At 42.9% G+C, this 20,864-nt stretch overlaps 1 protein-coding gene across 4 annotated transcripts in view; it reads right to left on the reverse strand.

The window, feature by feature from the left end:
- The window catches only part of MTCL2 (microtubule crosslinking factor 2), an 87,650-nt gene that overhangs the window by 62,157 nt on the left and 4,629 nt on the right, over nucleotides 1-20,864 (reverse strand). For all 4 annotated transcript variants that reach the window (XM_083443956.1, XM_083443957.1, XM_083443958.1 and 1 more), the window contains exon 2: nucleotides 1,635-1,859. In XM_083443956.1, coding sequence (XP_083300082.1) covers nucleotides 1,635-1,859 — 225 coding nt within the window. The remainder of the gene's footprint in view (nucleotides 1-1,634; nucleotides 1,860-20,864) is intronic.

The following is a 20,864-nucleotide window of genomic DNA, read 5'->3' on the forward strand; positions in this document are numbered from 1 at the left end:
CGACATGCCTAAACATTTTACAGACTCCCTCATCCTGCCCTTTGGTACCCCAGCTGCTTGTGCTTCCGCTCCCTATCAAATGCAACCCAAGAGTCACATCCCTTTGGATCAATGTTCCAGGGGCCTTGTGACAGTGGTAGGTGGGGCCAGAGGCAAAAGTGGGAGGAGCAACAGATATAAATGTACAGTAGGCTAGTTTCTACACACACTCACAAACCTCTCTTTATCCTCCATCCAGGCAGGGGTGAGGCATTATCAGAGTTCAAGGACACATCAGGAAAAAACAAGGAGAATATGAAGTGCATCCAGTGAATGGTATGGCTGGGGGGGGGGGAGTACGGTGTAAGGAGAGGCTCAAGGAACTGATAGAGAAGCTTGAAGGACTGTATTTGGCCCCCAGACCTGAGGTTCCTCACCCCTGGGCCTATGCCATTAGGCAATGCAGCTTTGTTTAAAGGGCCACAGCAATGGAACAGGCCTTGGAGGCAGCAAGAAAGGAGGCATTCCTCCAGCAGATTGTGTTACTGTGCAATGCCAATAAAGTGCCATGCCTAAGCAGCATATGCACCACCCAGCTGGCCTGTGCAATCATCAAGAGCTAGCTAAGGCCCTTGGGCAGCTCAGGGAAGGGGCTCAGCCTCTCTGGTCAGCTGCTTAGTTCCCATGACTGTAAACTGAGCTGACAAGAAAGCATATCCTTATCACTAACCCTTCCCAGGTCTGCACATCCAAGAAGCCTGGTGTCTGTGCAATGGAAAAGGGAATGAAGCAGAAGCAGAAGTACAGCAAGGAGTCCAGCTGCTGCTAAAAATATGCCACATTGTTTGGGGAGCCCAGGTTCAAAGGGATATGCACCTATGACAATGCACACAAAGGTTGCATGCGATGAGCCAGATTGTAATAACAGCATGAGGAATTGGAGCAGGGTTAACCCACAGTCCTGATCAGAATCCTGATGGGAGCTTTCCTCCCAGTACAGATAAATAGCAGTCAAGTCCAATCAGGAAAACAGCAGGAATAAAATGTATGCACAGTAAAATTATGGAAGCGTTAAAATACAAAAGACTTGATCTGCTGCTGCCTCTTACTCGCATCCAAAAGGGCATGTAGATGAATTGACTCTACTCTACTACAACTCCAATCTCTGTTTGTCTTTACTTGCCATTATCTTGCCCTTATTGACTTAGTAAGAGGTGGACTACGTTTGTCCAAAGGAATCCAAGCCTCGTGGTTTCCTCTGGGAAATTGCTACAATGCCCAACAGAAGCATTTCACAAATCTTCCAAGTTCTCCTCTAGGTCAGTATGGCAACCGATCCATTTTTGAGCAAGTCATTTCTAAGCAGTTATTTTTGCAAAACATAACTTAAATGCACACCAAATAGAGCCTGTAACCCACCACTGGCGGAACACATGTTTCGTATGTAGAAGAGCAAAGGTTCAATCCTTAATACCTCCCAAGTTAAAGGATTTTTGGTATCTGAGCCAGGAAAGGCCTCTGCCCCAAGACCTTGGAGAGATACCAGTAGTGAAAATAAACAGCACAATGGACCAATAATCTGAAACAGGACAAAGCAGGTTTTTTAAAATCCCAGGACCATTCAAATGTCTTCTCTCTTGTAACTGCAGGCTTACCTTGACGTCTTGTTCAAGGCCGTGGATGAGCTCTCCATCCACCTGGCCAGTCTGTGCCACACGAAGGCTGCGCCGCTCTGCCTTTCGCAGACGGTATTGCAAGATGCGGCAGGTCTTACTGGCTTGGTCCAGTTGCTGCCGGAGCTCCTGTAGCTGGTAGACATCTTCTTCCATGTAGACGTCTCTCATCTCCAGCATCTCAGCCCGCAATTCCTCAATCTCATCCTAAGGAAGAAAAGTACAATGGTCAAAGAATGGACAGGGCAAGCGTTACAAAGCTTGCATGTGACGGACATCAGAAAAGAATATGACAAGGGAATGAGGAGGGCAGTTAATACCTGTGTGTTTATATATTCTACTCTGCTTTTCCACTATAAAAAGTTTTCAGGCAGCATTTATTTATTTATTTACTTACTTACTTACTTACCTACCTACCTACCTACCTACCACATTAAAAATACCAAAACAAACTACTGTATGATCCAACAGAACAGCAGGGTCCTTCTCCAAAGCTATTTCCTATGAGGTAAAACCAGTAGATTAACGAACAAAAACAATACCCCTCACAGTTTAAAAGGCCATACATGGTTTAATTAGCCAAAGGCCTGATTATAAATATGGTAAGTAGATAGATAAAATATGGGTTGGGAGGTTTCAATGGAGAATAGCTTTTTAAAACCTCTATTCTGAAGGGGCAAGAAAAAGAGTTAATAAGAAGAGAATGAACTGCAGTTCCCTCCAACCCAAACTACCAGGGATGAGGACAGTGCTTTGCCCTGGACTTCTATATAACAGTAAATTGTTCTTATACTATTATTAGAATAGTATTCTACTGGTTTACTATTACTTCCTTTTCATCTATTTATAAGGGAGGGGGGAGGAAATAAGTGATTTGTGAATGCTTTAAAACAATTACCTGCATTGAAGTAACCAATGCAATGTCAGAAAATGTTTCCACTGCAGCACTAAGAAAAATTCCTCCACGTGTCTGCACTACATAATTCAGAACATTTAGGCACCAAGCGACGGGTCAGATTAACAGCTAAAAAGCCACCATTTACAGGCAAAATGGGGGGTTGGGTTGGGGGGGAGAACTCCCTGTGTAAGACCACCCAGAACTAGAGTGCAGCCAAGCAATGCCAATCCAACTAATTAGCCCTAGGAGATTAGAAGCAAAGGCACTGAGTGCATAACATGCAACTCTAGGATAAAAGACTGCACAGCAAGAGGAAAGCTACAAAGCACCAGTCACAAGGCCCAAGAGCTGTCTCCCTGAGAAATTGTCCTTATACTTGCTGCAGCATCCTTACTTCTGACTTTATACCAACAGTAACGTCAAAAGGGCTTCTGTCCTTTCTGGAGCTCCTGGTTCCCCAAATCAATAGGAAGTCTCAACTGCTCTGTCCCAGCTAGTAGACTGTAAGCGTTGGTTCCAAAATAGCTGCTAAAAGTCATTAACAGCCATGATAAAAAAAATACATGACAAATCAGAAAATATATATTGTGCTGTAGAGAGGAAAGACTTTCCTTATGGATCACAAAGTTATTTCCTTCCTCTGTCTGCCCCTGAGTATCTTACCTGCAATGCTCAAGATCATGAATTTTTCTTGGAACTCATCTTATAACAAGAACTGGGTTTAATATATTGTACAGCTGCTTATCACACACAGAATTGTGTTTATTTTTTAAATCAAATCCCATGACATGCTATATAATTGTCAATGATAGCACAGAGAAACTGTTAACTCTTCAGTACAATGGTATACATGCCTACTTCAAAAGTAAATCTCTTTTCATTTATTGGGGCTTACTCCTAGGTAAGTGGTTACAGGATGGCAGCAGAGGCATTGGTTTAGGATTTGCACTTGGGAAAACAGTGTTCTTGTGCCTTTGATAGCTCTTCCTCCACAGTCAGGGCCACCAAGATATACCGTAACTGATTTCCCATGAGATTGTCAGGGTGGGTGGAAGAGAGGAAATTGGCAATGATTGTACTCTCTAATTGGAAACTACAACTAATCCAGAATGCGGCAGCTAGACTGGTGACTGGGGGCGGCCGCCGAGACCACATAACACCGGTCTTGAAAGACCTACATTGGCTCCCAGTACATTTCCGAGCACAATTCAAAGTGCTGGTGTTGACCTTTAAAGCCCTAAACGGCCTCGGCCCAGTATACCTGAAGGAGCGTCTCCACCCCCATCGTTCTGCCCGGACACTGAGGTCCAGCTCCGAGGGCCTTCTGGCGGTTCCCTCATTGCGAGAAGCAAAGCTACAGGGAACCAGGCAGAGGGCCTTCTCGGTAGTGGCGCCCGCCCTGTGGAACGCCCTCCCAGCAGATGTCAAAGCGATAAATAACTACCTGACATTTAGAAGACATCTTAAGGCAGCCCTGTTCAGGGAAGTTTTTAATCTGTGATATTTTACTGTATTTTTTGTTTCTATGGAAGCCGCCCAGAGTGGCTGGGGAAACCCAGCCAGATGGGCGGGGTACAAATAATAAATTATTATTATTATTATTATTATAATCTTCTGCTATGCCATGTCCCCCAACAGCCATTTTGTGTTATGCCATAGCCCCACAGCAGCCATTTTGTGACTGGCGCCCTCAGCACTCCCTCAAAATTCAAAATGTGCCCACTGGTCTTAAAAGGTTGCTGATCCCTATTCTATTATATTACTTTTTTTTTTCTTTTGCCACGCCTGCTCCTGCATTATTCTGATGGTGGTGCTCAAACTGGAGATTTACAAACACATAAACAGAAATTTGTGATGACTAGCCATCAACTCCACAACTGTTATGTTAATAAATTTCCAGAAGTCTGCACCCTGAAGCAGTGAAAAAAGAAGGGCTTGGGAAAAGAGTCACTTCCCCAAGAAGGCGGTGTTTACAAGTATGGTTAAGAGCTCCAAGGGAATTCAAAAGATACCAAACAGCAACATGACACCTTGAATGCCACTGACATAAACTCAAGCAATGGGCAATAGCTCAGTGGTAGAACTATGCATACAAAAGGTCACAAGCTGAATCCCCAACATCTTCAGGTAGGACTGGGAATGCCCTGTCTGAAATCCTGAAGAGAAACTGCCAGTGAGCAAAGACAGTATTGAACTAGATGTATCAATGGCCTGGCTTAGTACAAGACAGTTTCCTATGTCCCTTTGGAGCACTGTACTCAGCCAATATACCCTTTCTAGGCTACAGAAATACAGTGGTACCTCGGGTTAAGTACTTAATTCATTCCGGAGGTCTGTACTTAACCTGAAACTGTTCTTAACCTGAAGAACCACTTTAGCTAATGGGGCCTTTTGCTGCTGCCGCACCGCCAGAGCATGATTTCTGTTCTCATCCTGAAGCAAAGTTCTTAACCTGAAGCACTATTTCTGGGTTAGCGGAGTCTGTAACCTGAAGCATATGTAACCTGAAGCGTACGTAACCCGAGGTACCACTGTATGCTGAAGCACATCCACGAGGGATGTGGCATTGTGTCAGTGGCATTCAAGAGTATAGAAACATCCAGCACCAGAATAGGAAACATTTCTCCAGTAACTGTGTTTCCAGAGTCAGAGCCAATTGCCACAAAGTTGTACTTCCCTGATCCTGGAAAACCCAGAAGATCCACCCAAAGAATTATATAAACGAAGTCAGTGAGGCAGAGAACGTGGGTGCATGCCAGGGCCTCATGGGAGCCTTTCCAAGTGTTCTGGAATGGAATGGGAAGCAGAACAGCCCTGTGAAAGAGCAGCCTGTGAGCAGCTAAAAGTAGGTTTGCTTCTGTCAAAGTAATATGAAATAAAAGCTTCAGAATACTTCAGCAGCTCTAGTGCACTAAGTTCTTTCAGTTCAGATTTAGTCAAAAATACTACCAGCATGCAGTGTCCTGGGCAGTGATGCATCTGGTATAGCTAATAATGGATCTATTCTTCCAGAAGTGGACTGGCTCCAGGCTGCATCTGATACCAAGCATGCTTGAAAAGGCAACAGAGCCTGAATTCCTAGCTTGCCAAGAGTCATGGTCAGGGCTCTTCCTCCTCAAGGAAATAGGCCTTGGAGCCTAATTTGCCCTCAGAATTAGCCTATAATATCCCTACCTCCCCAGGCGGGTGTCCGAGTACCAGAAGAGCCCATAACGACAGTGGCCTGAAGAGGACCCATTACGTTCCTCAGACTCTAAGCACTACAGCTTGGAAACCTCAGCCTTGCCCATGCCACTCCTAAATACCTCCTAAAACCAAGTAAGAGGCTTCACTCATCAGCAGCGGGGCTAGCTGGTGAGAGGGAGATTTAATTCTGGTTCAGTCTGGGTTTACTGGTTGTTGTAGAAACACTCAAGCCTACCTTGCCTGACTTCTAGTATATAGGTGCTACTTGGACCCATCCAGGATGCTAACCACTATGCTTGTTTGCCTTCTGAACTGTGGCCTCTGCTTTGCTTAATTTCAATTAGCAAGACATACCCTCTTGCTCTATCTGACTCTTGCCCAACCTGACTTTGCTTCCTGGGTCCTGAACTGGTACTGGTACTGGTACTGGTACTGGTACTGGTGAGCAATATGTAGCCAGGCACACAGCCCTACTTGGCCAAAAGCCTTTCTCCTGACTGCCTGGGACAGGAAATCCAATTGCCTTAGTACCCAGATCCCTAACCACAATGGGGCTGCAGAATATAGCCAAACATTTTAATACATAACTTTCAACTGAGGCCTGTTCACAGTGGGTTGTATTCATTATCTGGGGACAACATGGGCCACGTGCAGGGGGTGGGGAGAAGAGAGGAGAACTCCCATTGCACAGGCTTCCTCTAGGGCAATGGGTCAATCAAATGCAGCTCAGTGTGTGTGCATATGCACATTTGAAAGCATGTGGGGAAAACCTCCAGCCCAGAGCAGGCACCACATCTGCATATTCATAAACTAGTCAGGGACTTCTGACTTATGTTTTTATGGCTTTCTTTCATATTGTCCTATCTATGAACAACTGCCTACTAAAGAATACAGTGGTACCTCGGGTTACAGACGCTTCAGGTTACAGACTCCGCTAACCCAGAAATAGTACCTCAGGTTAAGAACTTTGCTTCAGGATGAGAACCTGGTACCCAGTAAGAATACACACATACATAGTTTCACCAAAAGAAAGGTTTACCAAAGCTATTGAAGAATTTTACTCTTCTTTATGCAAGTATGGCACTATCAAGGCAGGCTTGAGACAGTTCGGGGCATGAAGTGAAATAACCAAATGACCCCCCCCCCCCACACACACTACTTAGCACTGTCACACTCCACCACAAAATCCTCATTTTGGACAGAAATCACTTTGAAATGAATGGGAGCTGCACAAGAGCGCATTAATGCTCTTTCTCAAGCTCTGGCTCATTTCAGTGAGGCTTGCAGAAACTATTGTTGACAATCAGTCACCTCACCATGGCCTCATCTTGGGCCATGAGCTGAATTATGAAGATGGTCCCTATAAACTAAAGGATGAATTCTGAACTCCATCAGTTGGTTCAATAATTCATCTCCTTTTCATATACACAACTAAACCTACAGCCTCCCAGGAGTGACATACTTCAACCAGTTCAGCAAAACTAGCACATCACCTTCCCTCATGATGATCAACCATTAAAACATAAAACTGACCTGACAGCCTGGAAGAATAACTGTGAAAACTCCAGTATCAGAGGGGAACGCGCTGAACACAAGGAGCCTAGAGCGAGGGCACTTGAGAGAGAAAGGACTTATTTCTATAAATACTTTACAGGGAGATAAAGAGGAAACTGTGGGTGGGGATAGGATTCTCCTCAGTAGGTGGGAGGAACACCTAAACCAAAACAATGTTGTTCATCTTTAGGGGGGAAACTCCTTTCTTCCTATTGGACAGATGTATGATAAATAAGCTGTGAAGACACAGCATTTCATTCAGAAGGCACAACATGAAGAAACCTGACTTGCTCCAGTTGTCTCTGGACTGCAACTAAGAAAAATGAATGGGACTTGATTTAGAGGTCCAACCAAGTAGTTTACTCAAGCCAAACTAAATTTTAGTTACACCACTAGGTATGTCTATGAATGGGAATTTTCTCCCCTCAAAATGCACAAAACGAGAACTATTTAGAAAGTTAATATCAATATAGTAACAATTTTCTTCCAGCTGACCAACGTACTGGCTTGCCACTCTACCCCCAATCCAACAACACAGCAATGGGTTTATTCTGTATCAAGCTCAATTTAGAACCATCTCCAGATGGCACAGACCCAGTCAAGTGACCTGGTCCTATAGAGCCTGCAGCCTGGCAGAGCATCAAATTTGATGTCTCATGTAGATAAAAGGAAATGAAAATCCAAAATCACTTCCACATACTGGTATCACAAAATAAGACCAGATGGTGCATGGGATAGTCTATATTGTAAGCTAAGGGATGGTATCAACTCCCTCTTGCTTGTGCTCTCCCCAGCCCCTTTGCCTATTGCTAGTAGCAACAGGGAATGTTGCTCATACCCTGGGGTTCAAGCCATCTGTTGCTCCCTGTTTCACTGGCAGTAGCTCTCCTACAAGAGGGCTGAGCTCTCTTAGCCACTTCTGGCTGGCCACATTCCCTACACCCCCTGGGAGACCTTCAGGCTTTTTGTCCATTTGAATTTGGAGAGTGGAAGCAGGTAGATAATTCCCCTCTAGCACTTCATGGATCAGTGGTTTATCTGCTTATGATGATCCACACAGGAAAGCCAATCACAGAATGGCACCCATTAGGAAGCCTTCCTATTGAGCAAGCAAAGAGGGTACACAAACAATGGCTTTGAAAACCTGCCTCCCGGCCAGCATGTCACATCCAATGATGAAATGAGGCATTATATTCAAGGGCACCAGAGGATTCAGAGTTCTCTGCAATATCCTAGCAAACTGCCATCACAGAGCACTCTTCCTCACCCGACTCCTTTTAAATTAAGATATGAAAAAGAACGAGAAAGCTACCTGAAAGCAGCATCCCAAACTAGTTAAAAGGCACACACACACAAACAAACCAGTTCCACATGCATATTTCATCTTGTTAATCACCACTGGATAACTTATTTAGTTCAGGCATTAGTACCATTCAGCAAGAAGGGACGCGGGTGGTGCTGTGGGTTAAACCACAGAGCCTAGGACTTGCCGATCAGAAGGTTGGCGGTTTGAATCCCATGACGGGGTGAGCTCCTGTTGCTCAGTCCCTGCTCCTGCCAACCTAGCAGTTCGAAAGCACATAGATAAATAGGTACCGCTCTGGCGGGAAGGTAAACGGCGTTTCCGTGCACTGCTCTGGTTCGCCAGAAGTGGCTTAATCATGCTGGCCACATGACCCGGAAGCTGTACGCCAGCTCCCTTGGCCAATAAAGCGAGATGAGCGCTGCAATCCCAGAGTCAGTCACGACTGGACCTAATGGTCAGGGGTCCCTTTACCCTTTACCTTTACCATTCAGCAAAACCATTAGTGCCATTCAGCAAGTACTATTCAGGGCAACAACCCATTAAAAAGTTAGACCAGGCTACTGTGGACAAGAGTCTACTTGGAAGGCCTGGCAGGAAAGGTCAGTAACGCAGACTGATATATATTGGATTCCATGCCCTAGCAGGGGAACACTACCAATCAGAAACACAACAAAATAATGCCACTTTCCTATAGCTTTCTCCTAGTTCACTGGGCGTTTTCTAGTTAAGTGGCCCTGGATTATGGCTCCAAGAGGTGAGTTCTAATAGGAATTATCAGCAGCTCTGGGGGCATGTTCAATCTCCCTAGCAGTACAGCAGCAGCCCCATGGCCAGGCTCCCCAAACTCGGCCCTCCAGATGTTTTGGGACTACAGTTCCCATCATCCCTGACCACTGGTCCTGTTAGCTAGGGATGATGGGAGTTGTAGTCCCAAAACATCTGGAGGGCTGAGTTTGGGGGTCGAGTAGCAGGAAGCACAGCAGAAACAGAGAGCCAGTCCTGTTGCAAGAATTTACAGAACACACAATACTTTTAAAAGAGGTTAGCCCCACATCACTGAAGATAAATATTGGCCTCCAAAGCTGAAACTGTCAATTTTAAAATCGTACGACCACTTCCTAGCTTGTATTCAACAGCAGGGGATCTTGATTAGTGTGGTTGGGCAGAAACATAAATAGAAAAGAATGCACATTTGGATCAGTGAATTCCAGGGGGCAGGGTGTCCAAGCACACAGTGTGAGAGGTGTCCATTGTTGAAAAACACTTCAGAAAGAAGATTGCTTCTGGAAAGAAACCTACATTGTCTGGGGATCACTGCTATTGCACAAAGCCTCTCTCAGCAAAAATGCCTTGCATGAACCATGATCAGGTTTCAATCGGCAAGTATAATTAAAGGCCATACTGTCTGTAATGATGCTTACCTTCCTTTGAAAGACACTATTATAAATGATACTTATATCAAAGCAGAGTCTGGTACTGTAAAAAAACAAAAAAAAAACCACACTAATAAGCAGAGCAATTCAACTCATCATTCTAGAAGCCTCAGCATCAAAGCATTGCACCCAGGTATTTATTTCTAGGGAGGGAGTGGGTGGAGAAACCTCTGTTCGGACAGCTGCAATGAACAACAAAAGAGGGGAGGAAATTGTTACTGGGCAGAGTTCAGCCTGAACATGCAAAGAGAACTCCAGAAGCCAGACAAACCTCAAAAAGAGCCAGGACTATAGCAAAAAAACAAAAACAAAAAAACCCCCCTGCCAAACGATTAGTTAAAACAGGTTGCCTGAGCAATAAGATAGGGACATAGGAATCTGCCTTCTACTAAGCCAGAGTATTGGTTCATCTAGCTACACTGGCAACTGTTCTCCAAGGATTCAGGGAGAAGTCTAGGAGTGCAACTATTAAAGACTATGTAGGTAGCCAGAAATAAGAGGACTTTTTTTCAGCTGTGCAACCCCAGTTGTGCAACTACCTCCCCTTCATCATATCAAGTCTTGCTGGTGGCAAAACGTGGGTGCCCAAGAACAGTCTGGAGAACTGCATCCGTTACAAGGTGCCATTTAATCAAATTAAAATTTCCACCAGGTCAAATCCATTAAAGGAAAGCAACTCCGCTGCATTTTAGTAGGTGATATTTTTGTAGCCCTTTGCCCAGTTTTTATGGAATGGAAGAATCTTAAAAGTATAATACTGTACACATGCAAGTAGTCAGACGTGGAGTAATGAGGAACATACACAGCAGACAAAGAAGACTTGTTTTGGAAAAGGTAACAAAGTATTTGGTGAGCAAATAAGGCATATTGACTGGATCTGCATTTTGGAGGCTTATATGAACAGTTATTGCAAACTGGAATGGATGCCGAAGAACTCAAAACCCTCGCAGCTAAATATCAATTTGAGTAGAGGTGTCTAGGACAAGGGCTAACCTTGGTTCAAAATGTATTCTTGCTTCTCAGTGAAAAGTGGGAATATTCAGCTTTCAAATAGAACAGGGATGCAGAACCTGTGATCCTCCAGACGTTGTTGAACTCCCAACACCCGTCAGCATGACAAATAGTTAGGGATGATGGAAGTTGTAGCCCAACAACATCTGGCTGCCACAGGTTTCCCATTTCTGCTGCAAAGTATACTGTTCACTTGCAGCCTTCATTAACCATAAAAATACCAGCCTACAATTAGATACAAATTTATTCCAGTAACTGTAGTTTCATTTGCAGCTGCTATGGAACAAGGACTTGAGTTCATATTTGTATACAACATCCGACGCAGCTGTACAATACGACTAGTAATTTCCCTTTGAATGGTGACTGTATGCTTACATGTACACTATTTTAGGACGGTGGGTGGCATAAGGAATGGTACATGGAGTAGCAGTTGAATACTGATAAAGGATGCTTGTATGCAGAAGGCTAATGACTTCATATACTAGCAATGCCAGAATGAGTCTTATATCTATTGCTAACACCTACTGTTCTGCATACCATTGCCCTTCAATGATACATTGGAAGGAGGCAAAAAAAGCAAACCACCCTCAGTATAACTCCTAAGATTGGTGCTTTCTCCAGTTAAATCAAGAGTCCACCAACAATCTCAACATGTGTTAGGGGAGACCCAAGAAAATCTCTAATAAAAAAAAATATTTTAAAAAAAAATGTGTTTGGGGAAAGGAGAAGGGACTTTTTAAATGGCGGCACCACTATTGTTGTTTGTTTACAATTTTACCAAGAACATTTTCTCAACAGAATTGCTTTCAACACCATTATAAAAAAGACCACAGTAAGGCTGAATTTCTATATCCACTAAACAGAAATAAACATCATAAATTCAGTGGCACTTATTTCTGAGTAGCACTCCAAGACATTTTTTTTTAAAAAAACAGTTCGTTCAAACTATGTAACTTCCTCTAAAAGAAGTATGTCAAAGCCTGACATTAGAATTCAGAAAATAATAATAATAATACTCTCCAGATGAACTTTTCTTAGACATATATCTGCTTCCTCACATTGATTTCTATTATCTCCAGACCCTTGGTAACCTAGTTGCCCTCCTCTTCACACCTTCCAGCTTGTCAATATCATTCTTAAGTAGGGGTGCCCAGAAATGGACATGGTACTCCATGGGTGGTCTGACCAAGGCAGAGAATAGAGGGGTGCCACCTATGGGAAGCCCACACACAGGACCTAAGTGCAATAGTCATCTCCCACTTGTGATCCCCATCAACTGGTATTCAGAGGTATACAGCCACCCACAGTGGAGGTAAAACATAGGCATCATGACTGGTAGCCTTACTCCCAATGGATCTGTCTAACCCTCTTTCAAAGCCATCCAAGTTGGCAGCCATCCACTTTCTCCACTCCACGAATAATTTTATACATCTCTGTCATATTCCCTTGACTCACCTTTTTTCTAAACTTAAAACTGATTACTTGTGGCTGTCCTGAATCTCAGGCATGAGTCTCTCTCAGTCCTGTATCCTGAGATCCTTTTAGGTGGAGATGCCAAGGATTGGATTTTGGACCCTATGAACATGAGGCTTGTGCTCTAATGCTCAACCATGGCTCCCAATTGCAAAGAAAAAATTCAGAAGTATTTCAATTCTGCCTGTCTCATATTTTTAGCACCCAGTATTTTATTCTCAAATGAGATTAAGTGATACTTCTCACTGCGCCCTATGCAGAGAGCAGCAAATTTATTCAAGAACCTTATTGCCATTAACAATTGCTGCTTAACCCTTAAGAAACATTTATAACAAGACTTCCTTATTTAAGAGTTTACAGCAGAAACTCACATATTGGTGTTGCAAACTGGTATAGTTAATAGTAGTTTAATACGTAAAAATACCTTTAGGGGCATGCATCCATAAATACTGCAGTAGGGATTATCAATCTACTAATCAGATCCTGAAACAGCTGTATACAAGAGACCTACCCAGAATCCTGAGTCCTTCTCCACTAGACAAAGCTTGTTTTGCCCTAGCATGTGCTGCCAAGGGGTCAATAGAAGGACACACTAGGAAGGGTTAGTACAGCAGCCTTAGATTGACTGTGAGATTGGGTGCGATCCAAAATGCCAATAATAAATCCATCAACCTGTCTACAACCCCAGCTAGACAGCCCTATAATTCTAATCTGTAAATCTCTACATCCAATACACTTTTTGGCAAATAAATGAACCACGATAAACTGTATATGCACAAGCTATTTGGAGAGAAATGGACAGGAGCAAAGGAAGTAGGTAAGTTCTACAAACATCAGTTGGGCTACAATATCTGGTTTGCATCAACAGCTGATGCCCCAGTATATATGACACAACGTTGTTAAGCAACAGACAAGCAACAATATTCTAAAAACCCAGGAATCTACCTGCTTCTAAAAGAGAGCAATTATTTGTGGCTAGTTAACATTGCTTTTTTTTCAGGGGTACTCAAGGGTACGCAATGCTGGCACTTCTTTTTGGGGGGGTTAAAAAATGTGACACTTACTGCAACAACTTTGTGATGAGTACCAGCACCTATTTTTCTAGAAGAAAAGCACTGCCAGTTAAGAACAACACTGCATTGAATGGGCTAATAATACCCTGAACCACGACAAGGTCTAGACTGAGCAGCAGCCTAGATAGAATCTGACTCAGAGGAGGAACCAGCCAGATCAGAAGAGCCAGAGACACCAGCAGCAGAAGTGCTGAACCCAGACCCAAACTCTAATGCAGAGTCAACGCCTCAACCTGAAGCCTCCTGAACCAGAGTGATCCCTGAACTACCCCCTTCCAAGATAGCATCCTTCAAATCAGATTCCTTTGAAGGACCAGCCCCACCACATCAATGGCAAATGAACATAATATTTTAACTGCAGTTCATTCATTTTCAGCTTTCTATTCTTGTTATAAAAATGCACCTAGACATTCCGTTGTTGCGCCCATAACCTAGGTTTAAGATGCCATTTAGCTCCTAGCTTTCATATCTCAGTCTCTAACACTAGGAAGAAGTGATCTCGGCTACTCAATGTTTCAAATAAATGCTTCTGTTCTCCATAATCTGAAACCCTCTCTTTTGATTCAAATGAATGATTTTGGTCTTAATCAGAAAGTATTTTGTACTGATGTTAAATTGCCTATTACATCCCTAATGTCAGTGAAAATTACATATACCTAGTAACATTAAGGAAACACTGAGAAGTAACTATAGTATTGTTGAATAATCTTGTATGGTTCTCCCCCCTCACCGCCACAAGTCAGTATTAATTCAGGGAGCCCACATTTTGAAAAACATGGAAGTTGGAATGCCGCATTGATCTGACTTAGTATGGCAAGGGCTGAACTCATATTCTTATGATCTCGCACTGCAACATGGAAATTGGTATCAAGGGATAACAAGCGAACATTTCCTTAGAGATTAAAGGGAACAAAAGCAGCAGTTTTCAATTAACTGCCAGCCACAGACTGACAGAAGAAACAGTACTGTAATTCACGCAAGGCAAAGATAAGAAAAGATTTCCACAGGGGCGTCTTAAGATGGGCCACCATATGACTGCAGTAGTTTCAGGGTCTCCAGGTTAGGTGGATTAAAAAAAGACTCGTTTCCCAAACAGCAACTGCTACAAAGGACTTTATGATCTATTAAACAACAAGGATGCAGCTTAGCGGCAGCACACATGCTTTATATGCAAAATGTCCCAGACTGAATCCGAGGGGGGGAGACCCTGCTTGAAATCCAGGAAAGCTACTGCTGTCAGTGTAGACAATACTGAATTAGCAGAAATACGAACTGACTCAGTATAAGGAATATAGACCACCTTTCTTCAATTTTACCACCACAGATTTGATTTTCCAATCCAATCCCATGCAGCAGTTTCCAAGTTCAGTCTGTCTCCCATCTCCTGAAATGTAATCCAATATATAAACTACAACAACAACTTTGGGCTTTGTCTAAAAAGAGCTCAACAATTTTGAGGTCTTCCTAAAAGGTTTTTTTACTTTTTGAAATATGGCAACCCTACAATAACACTGTGCCCACATCTTGCCAACAAAACAGCAGACAGCTCAGAAGTTATACAGTGGTACCTCAGGTTACAGACTCCGCTAACCCAGAAATAGTACCTCGGGTTAAGAACTTTGCTTCAGGGTGAGAACAGAAATCATGCGGTGGCGGCACAGCAGCAGCAGGAGGCCCCCTTAGCTAAAGTGGTGTTAAGAACAGTTTCAGGTTAAGAACGGACCTCCAGAACAAATTAAGTTCTTAACCCAAGGTACCACTGTAATGAGAAGGAGCAGCAGGTGTGGGAGGGGAGAGATGGGAGGAAATCATGTCACAGATTTACACTTTCCTGTATAAATTAACAACCAAACAACCACAAGCTTTCAAGTAATGCTACTGCAAATATGCTCTATCTGAAAACTAAAAGGTGCCACAAGTTGCTTTTCTTACCTGCTGCATTAGGGACAGAAATAACTCACATGTTATTAGTTTTTTGCAGCAATGCAATGAGATGCAATGCAAACTGATGAGAAAATTCTAAAACGCAACTTTCCAGATTGTTTATAGAAGTACTGTGGATCACACTTTCTGAATCACCTATCATGTCTTCTGGGCTCCACAGCTCCATTATTATTAAAATTAAGAGGAAAAGCAAGCATAAATTAGGAGCTTAGAGTTTATGAGATTCTCGCAGTGTGGCTTTCCATAGACTAAAGGTTGGATATACATAAATAATATAAGAAAGCACTGGCTGTTTGAGGACCAACATTTCCTGTTGCTGGCTTCTGGTGTATATCCCTACCACACTTGGGGAAGACAGAAAAAGCAAAGCAGACTCATAGCCAAGTTTTGCTTTTACTAAGAAGGGAGGGTTGAGGGAAAGGCATGAGGTGATCAACATTAATGTGGGGTGTATGAAGACAAAGCAAGCAGGAAAAGCCTGAATCGGAAGATGAGCAGAAGGCCAGTTGGGACCCCCTGGGCTAAGGCCACTCCGAATCCCATCTGTCAGTTATCTAAGGCATATGCCTGTTATTTTGAAACGTGATTGGCTTGGGAGATTTCTCCTCCCCTTGTTGCAAATGGAATCTCCAGTGCCATTCTTTGTCTTCACATCCTTCTGCAGCTGCCGGCATATCACATCTCACATTTTCCATTCTGCTGAACAGGGACTCAGAGCTCTTGTTCCCCCCACACTGGGATGACAAGGCGGTGGCTCGTGGCTGGCTGCTGTGCTTCTTAAAGGCACAGTGCCTCTCAAGCATGAAAATGTTCCCATCTCCTTTTCTTAACAGGTCTCTGAAGCCAGAAATGAAAAGGAGAAGCAGGTGGCTGGTCCTTGCATGTTTATTCTACTAGTCAAATGGAGTAGCTTGCTCGTCCCTTATCAGTACAACTCCTCAGAAACAGGAAGGAAAACTTCAGCTGCAGAGCTTAGACAGAGCTTCCACACACGACTGCACTGTGCTCCTCGGATCAATAGAATTGAAGCAAACATATAGAGATATAGATATTTTGAGACAGACGTTTCTGACAAGCTTGTGCATTTCCCCCCAGAAACTACAACTAAAAATCCAGCAACGGATTTAGACGTGAGAAGGAACAAGGGCTAGTCTTTGAAACCAAAACCCACAGAGTAATCTTGACTTTGTCCACATTTTTACAGCTTGGGTTTGGAGAAGGAAAATAATAATGATAATCACTTTTTTTGCCAAAGTTCAAATGTACATAATCTGAAGTTGCATTATTATTCCCTTTTCTTCTTCTGGAAATAGCAGGCCCCAGGGCAGGTGATCAGTATCAAGAATTTTATTTATTTCTTAAGTCAATACTTTTCTTCTCCTGCTGTAATCCAGGCAAAAACTGCTCCCCACCATGATCACTGAAAGCTGCTATTAACTCCATGAGGGAATCTTCACTCACCTCACTATACTGACAGGTTGACACCAGCGAAAAGCTTAAGAGTTCAGTTGTTTAAAAAGTAGCCTGCAAAACGTTTACACTAACCATCCTTTCCTATAAAAAGTTCTCTAAAGAGAAGCGACTGCAGGCAGAATTCCACCTTATAGGCAACGTCTGCAGTGATAGCACAGGTCACGGGGGGGGGGGGGTAGGGTGGTGTCTTTGCACTAAAGCTCCCGGGTTCTGTGAATAATGGTACGTGCACAATCATGCTACTTACCGGTACTTGCAAGATAAGGAAGCTAGAGCAAGGGAGACCATACATTTTCAAACCCCTACTGCCAACCAATCAAGAGTGAACTCTAACAGTTTCCTCCTAGAGAAACATGTTTTTAAAATAAACATTGTATCCAAAAAGAAGTAATTGTTGTGCTTAAATGTTCTCAAACACAAGCAGCTTTTTGTGATTTGTCTGAGTTTTTTTAAAAAATCACAGGGATTGTTATATATTTTCATTTATACATTTAGTAAGAGCCATTGCAAAAGCAAAGTGCTTGGGCTTTGGAAATATTTCATAAGCCCCAGATAATAAGTTGGGCATGACAGGGTGATTTATCAAAAGCATTAATAGGGGGATGACCTTTAAAGGCAAAAAAATTCACCTCCAGCCCTCTCTCCGTCTTGCAGACAGCAGCTTACCAACCACATCCCAGGAGCTTTTTCACTTTCTTTGAAACAACCAAGCAATATTCTTCATTTTGCTTACTTTCCTTTTCAGTTTACAGTGGAGCATTTCTGTCCATCTGGGGCTTCTGACCAGCTGGAAGAGGCATCAAAATAATGCTTAGGTCTTTGGAAAATTAGCTAAACCTAAAATTCTGAAACTAGGTTTCTCCAAAAATGAAGATGGGAAGGAATAATCAGACAGCATATGCTTTTTGGTAGGCTACTACTCATTCCCTTGCCTTGGAGTCAACCAGGGACTAATTTCCCAATACCAGGTGTAAGTCATAAGAATAGGTTCCAAGGAATAATATTTTTTTTTTGCCCATGGATTCCCCATTTCACTACTATGACTTCAGAAACACTTGACTATGCATGAGAACTCAAAAGTAAAAAACTAAACAGAAGATACTGTCCATTACAGTGAATGGACTATGCAACAAAATACACATAAGCTTCTAGCCCTCGTTGCATTAGTTCACATAATCTTCAGCTCAAGAGCCACATGTGGCCTGCAATGCAACTGATTGGTGCTGGAAACAGCTGAAGACTAGAAGAATCAGCACACCCCTCAGCTGTTTCCAGCACCAATCAGTAGGGAAACAAGAGATGGTGCAGGATGAGATCCCGATAACTAGCACTGGGAAAAGCTGATGAGGCCACTAATTAGCTCTCTCCACAGCTGTTTCCAATGCCAATCAGCTACAAAATGGGATGTATAGGTTCCTCCCAGTCAAAGGGGATGGAAAGTGTTGAGGAGTATTCTAATCTGCATAATCCTCAACCGTTCCCAGCACCAATCAGCAGAGGAAGGGAGGGAGGGAGGTGGAACAGGAGGAGACATGATGGGATCTCAACTCTGTGTGCCTCTATGTATGAGTGAGTGTGTAATAATGAAGCTTGGAGGCAGTGTATAGGGTGTGTGTGAGGAGGAGGTGGAGAAATTTACTCAACAACAACAAAGGCATCCCCACACACTGACACCATGCAGCCCTTGATCAGTAAGTGACAAAAAAATTGCCCGCCCCATAAGACAGGTTTCTCCCACCGTTCTGCATACTAAGATTAGATGCAGCTGCAATGGTGCTCAGAATATCTTCAAGGAAGGAGTACACCCCAAGTAACAGCAGGTTTCAGATGAAAGTAGAGTGTGTGCGTGTTTAAAGAAGGGCAGATGCATTATTTTTACAGCTATTAAATATTCCAAAATTCTATCTTTCTTAGTGCCCCAGGTGGCATACATACTTACTGGCATCACCACCATACTTATTGTCTTTACTAGGAAATCCTATCTAGGCCTTGCTGCCCATCAGATTTGTATACTTGTGGCTACCTAGACCAGGGGTCAGCAAACCTTTTCAGCAGGGGGCTGAACTATTTGGGGGGGGGGGGAATGAACGAATTCCTATGCCCTACAAATAACCCAGAGATGCATTTTAAATAAAAGGACACATTCTACTCATATAAAAACACACTGATTCCCGGACCATCTGCGGACCGGATTGAGAAGATGATTGGGCCAGATCAGGCCCCCAGGCCTTAGTTTGCCTACCCATGACCCAGATTTACTGTTGCATCTGAATTGTGCATAGATGCCTCATGAAATTCTCTTCTCAACAATTTATCATGGGGGCGGGGAGAAACTCTGCAGCATTCCCATCCAGTCTGCACGAAATCAAAACCTAAAACTATGTCCACCTTTGTTCTGTGCCATCAAGTCTCTACCCCTACAAGTCAAGAGTTCTGCCTCTAATTCCATACCCACCAAGCAATCCCTTCACAAAAGGTGTACTGGACAGCTAAGTCAGCAACCTGGAAAACAGCTGTAGAGGACGGATATATAACACTGTGTTTACCATATACACGAGAAAGGGTGAATGGGGGAAATAAATGACTTGGGAATCTGTTCCCTCAAATGAGGGCAGCACTGTCAAGTGAATCCTAAGTATGGTAAGTGGGTGGAGGCTCCAGTCTAAGCTTTGTTGCTGCAACAAACAGGATCACATCTGTATACAACATTGGAGCAGATGACAGGCTACAATTCAACTAACTTTTGAGTCTGTTTTTAATTCTTTGTAAGGTCAGCTTTGAGTGCCAAGACTGGCAGCTCAAACATACTTGACTTGGAAATGCTAGCCTTCCTGAAAGTAAATCTAATAGTTTGTATTCATCCAGATCTCTTGAGATGTTAGACAGGGGGAAAAAAAAAACACATTGTGACACTTTGTATTGCCATAAAGTATTTTAAGACTACTGTGAATTGAACGTGTGGTCTTTGTACTACTCTGTTTTTATGCTCTAGTAAATTTGAAAAGCTTATCTTGATCATGTCAATTAATCAAATAGAAACTGAGATTTTGCAAATAGGTCTGCTTTGAAGTAGCAGATCAGCTCTTGAAAAGTTTGTCTTTCTTATCTTAGTCACCAATCATATTACCAAAATAAATATTTATAGAGAAAAAAATAATTTAGCTGAAATTGACTAGACTGAAATTGACTCGAGTGAAAACAAACTACAAGGTGATAAGTTTCAAAGGCTGATAAAATCAACCCTTACAGTAGCAGACTTATCGCCAAACATGCAGAAATGCCAAGTCTCAAACAACAGTAAATGTCCCTAAGATTTTAGTGAGTGTGTGAAGTGCACGCTTAATTATATCAAACTAAAATCAAGTGAGACTTAAGCTGCAATCCTATACTCCATTAAACCCTATGGGACTTAGTTTTAAGTAGACATGTATAGAACTGCAGTATTTGCTACAGTCCTAAGCACATTTACTGCAAAGAAACTGCAGTTAAACTCCTTAAAATTTACTTTTAAGGAATCATATAGGATTGCCCTGTTAATCATGCCCACATATTTTAGCATAAATGTCCGTGTGTATTTCTAATTAGCATGGCATGTTATTACATTACCATGGCAACTTTGAATCTGCACAGCCGTTTTATATCAGAGTACTAAGAAGGGCCAGTCTAAATTAAGTCTTGACTTCCTGCCAGTTTCCCCTTTGCTTAGAAGGGAAGAAAATTACCAACTACTTTATTTGGCTTTGTATGAACTGACTCTACATAAGCAGTCCCCAGCCCTATAGCTCAGAAGTTCCCCAGCCTCTGAAATCAGAATGAGCTGCACGCATATAAAATGTGTGGGTGTAATGGGTTTACACTATA

This window comes from Podarcis tiliguerta, assembly GCF_965153285.1.
Source record: "Podarcis tiliguerta genome assembly, chromosome: 6".
Taxonomy (NCBI): Eukaryota; Metazoa; Chordata; class Lepidosauria; order Squamata; family Lacertidae; genus Podarcis; species Podarcis tiliguerta.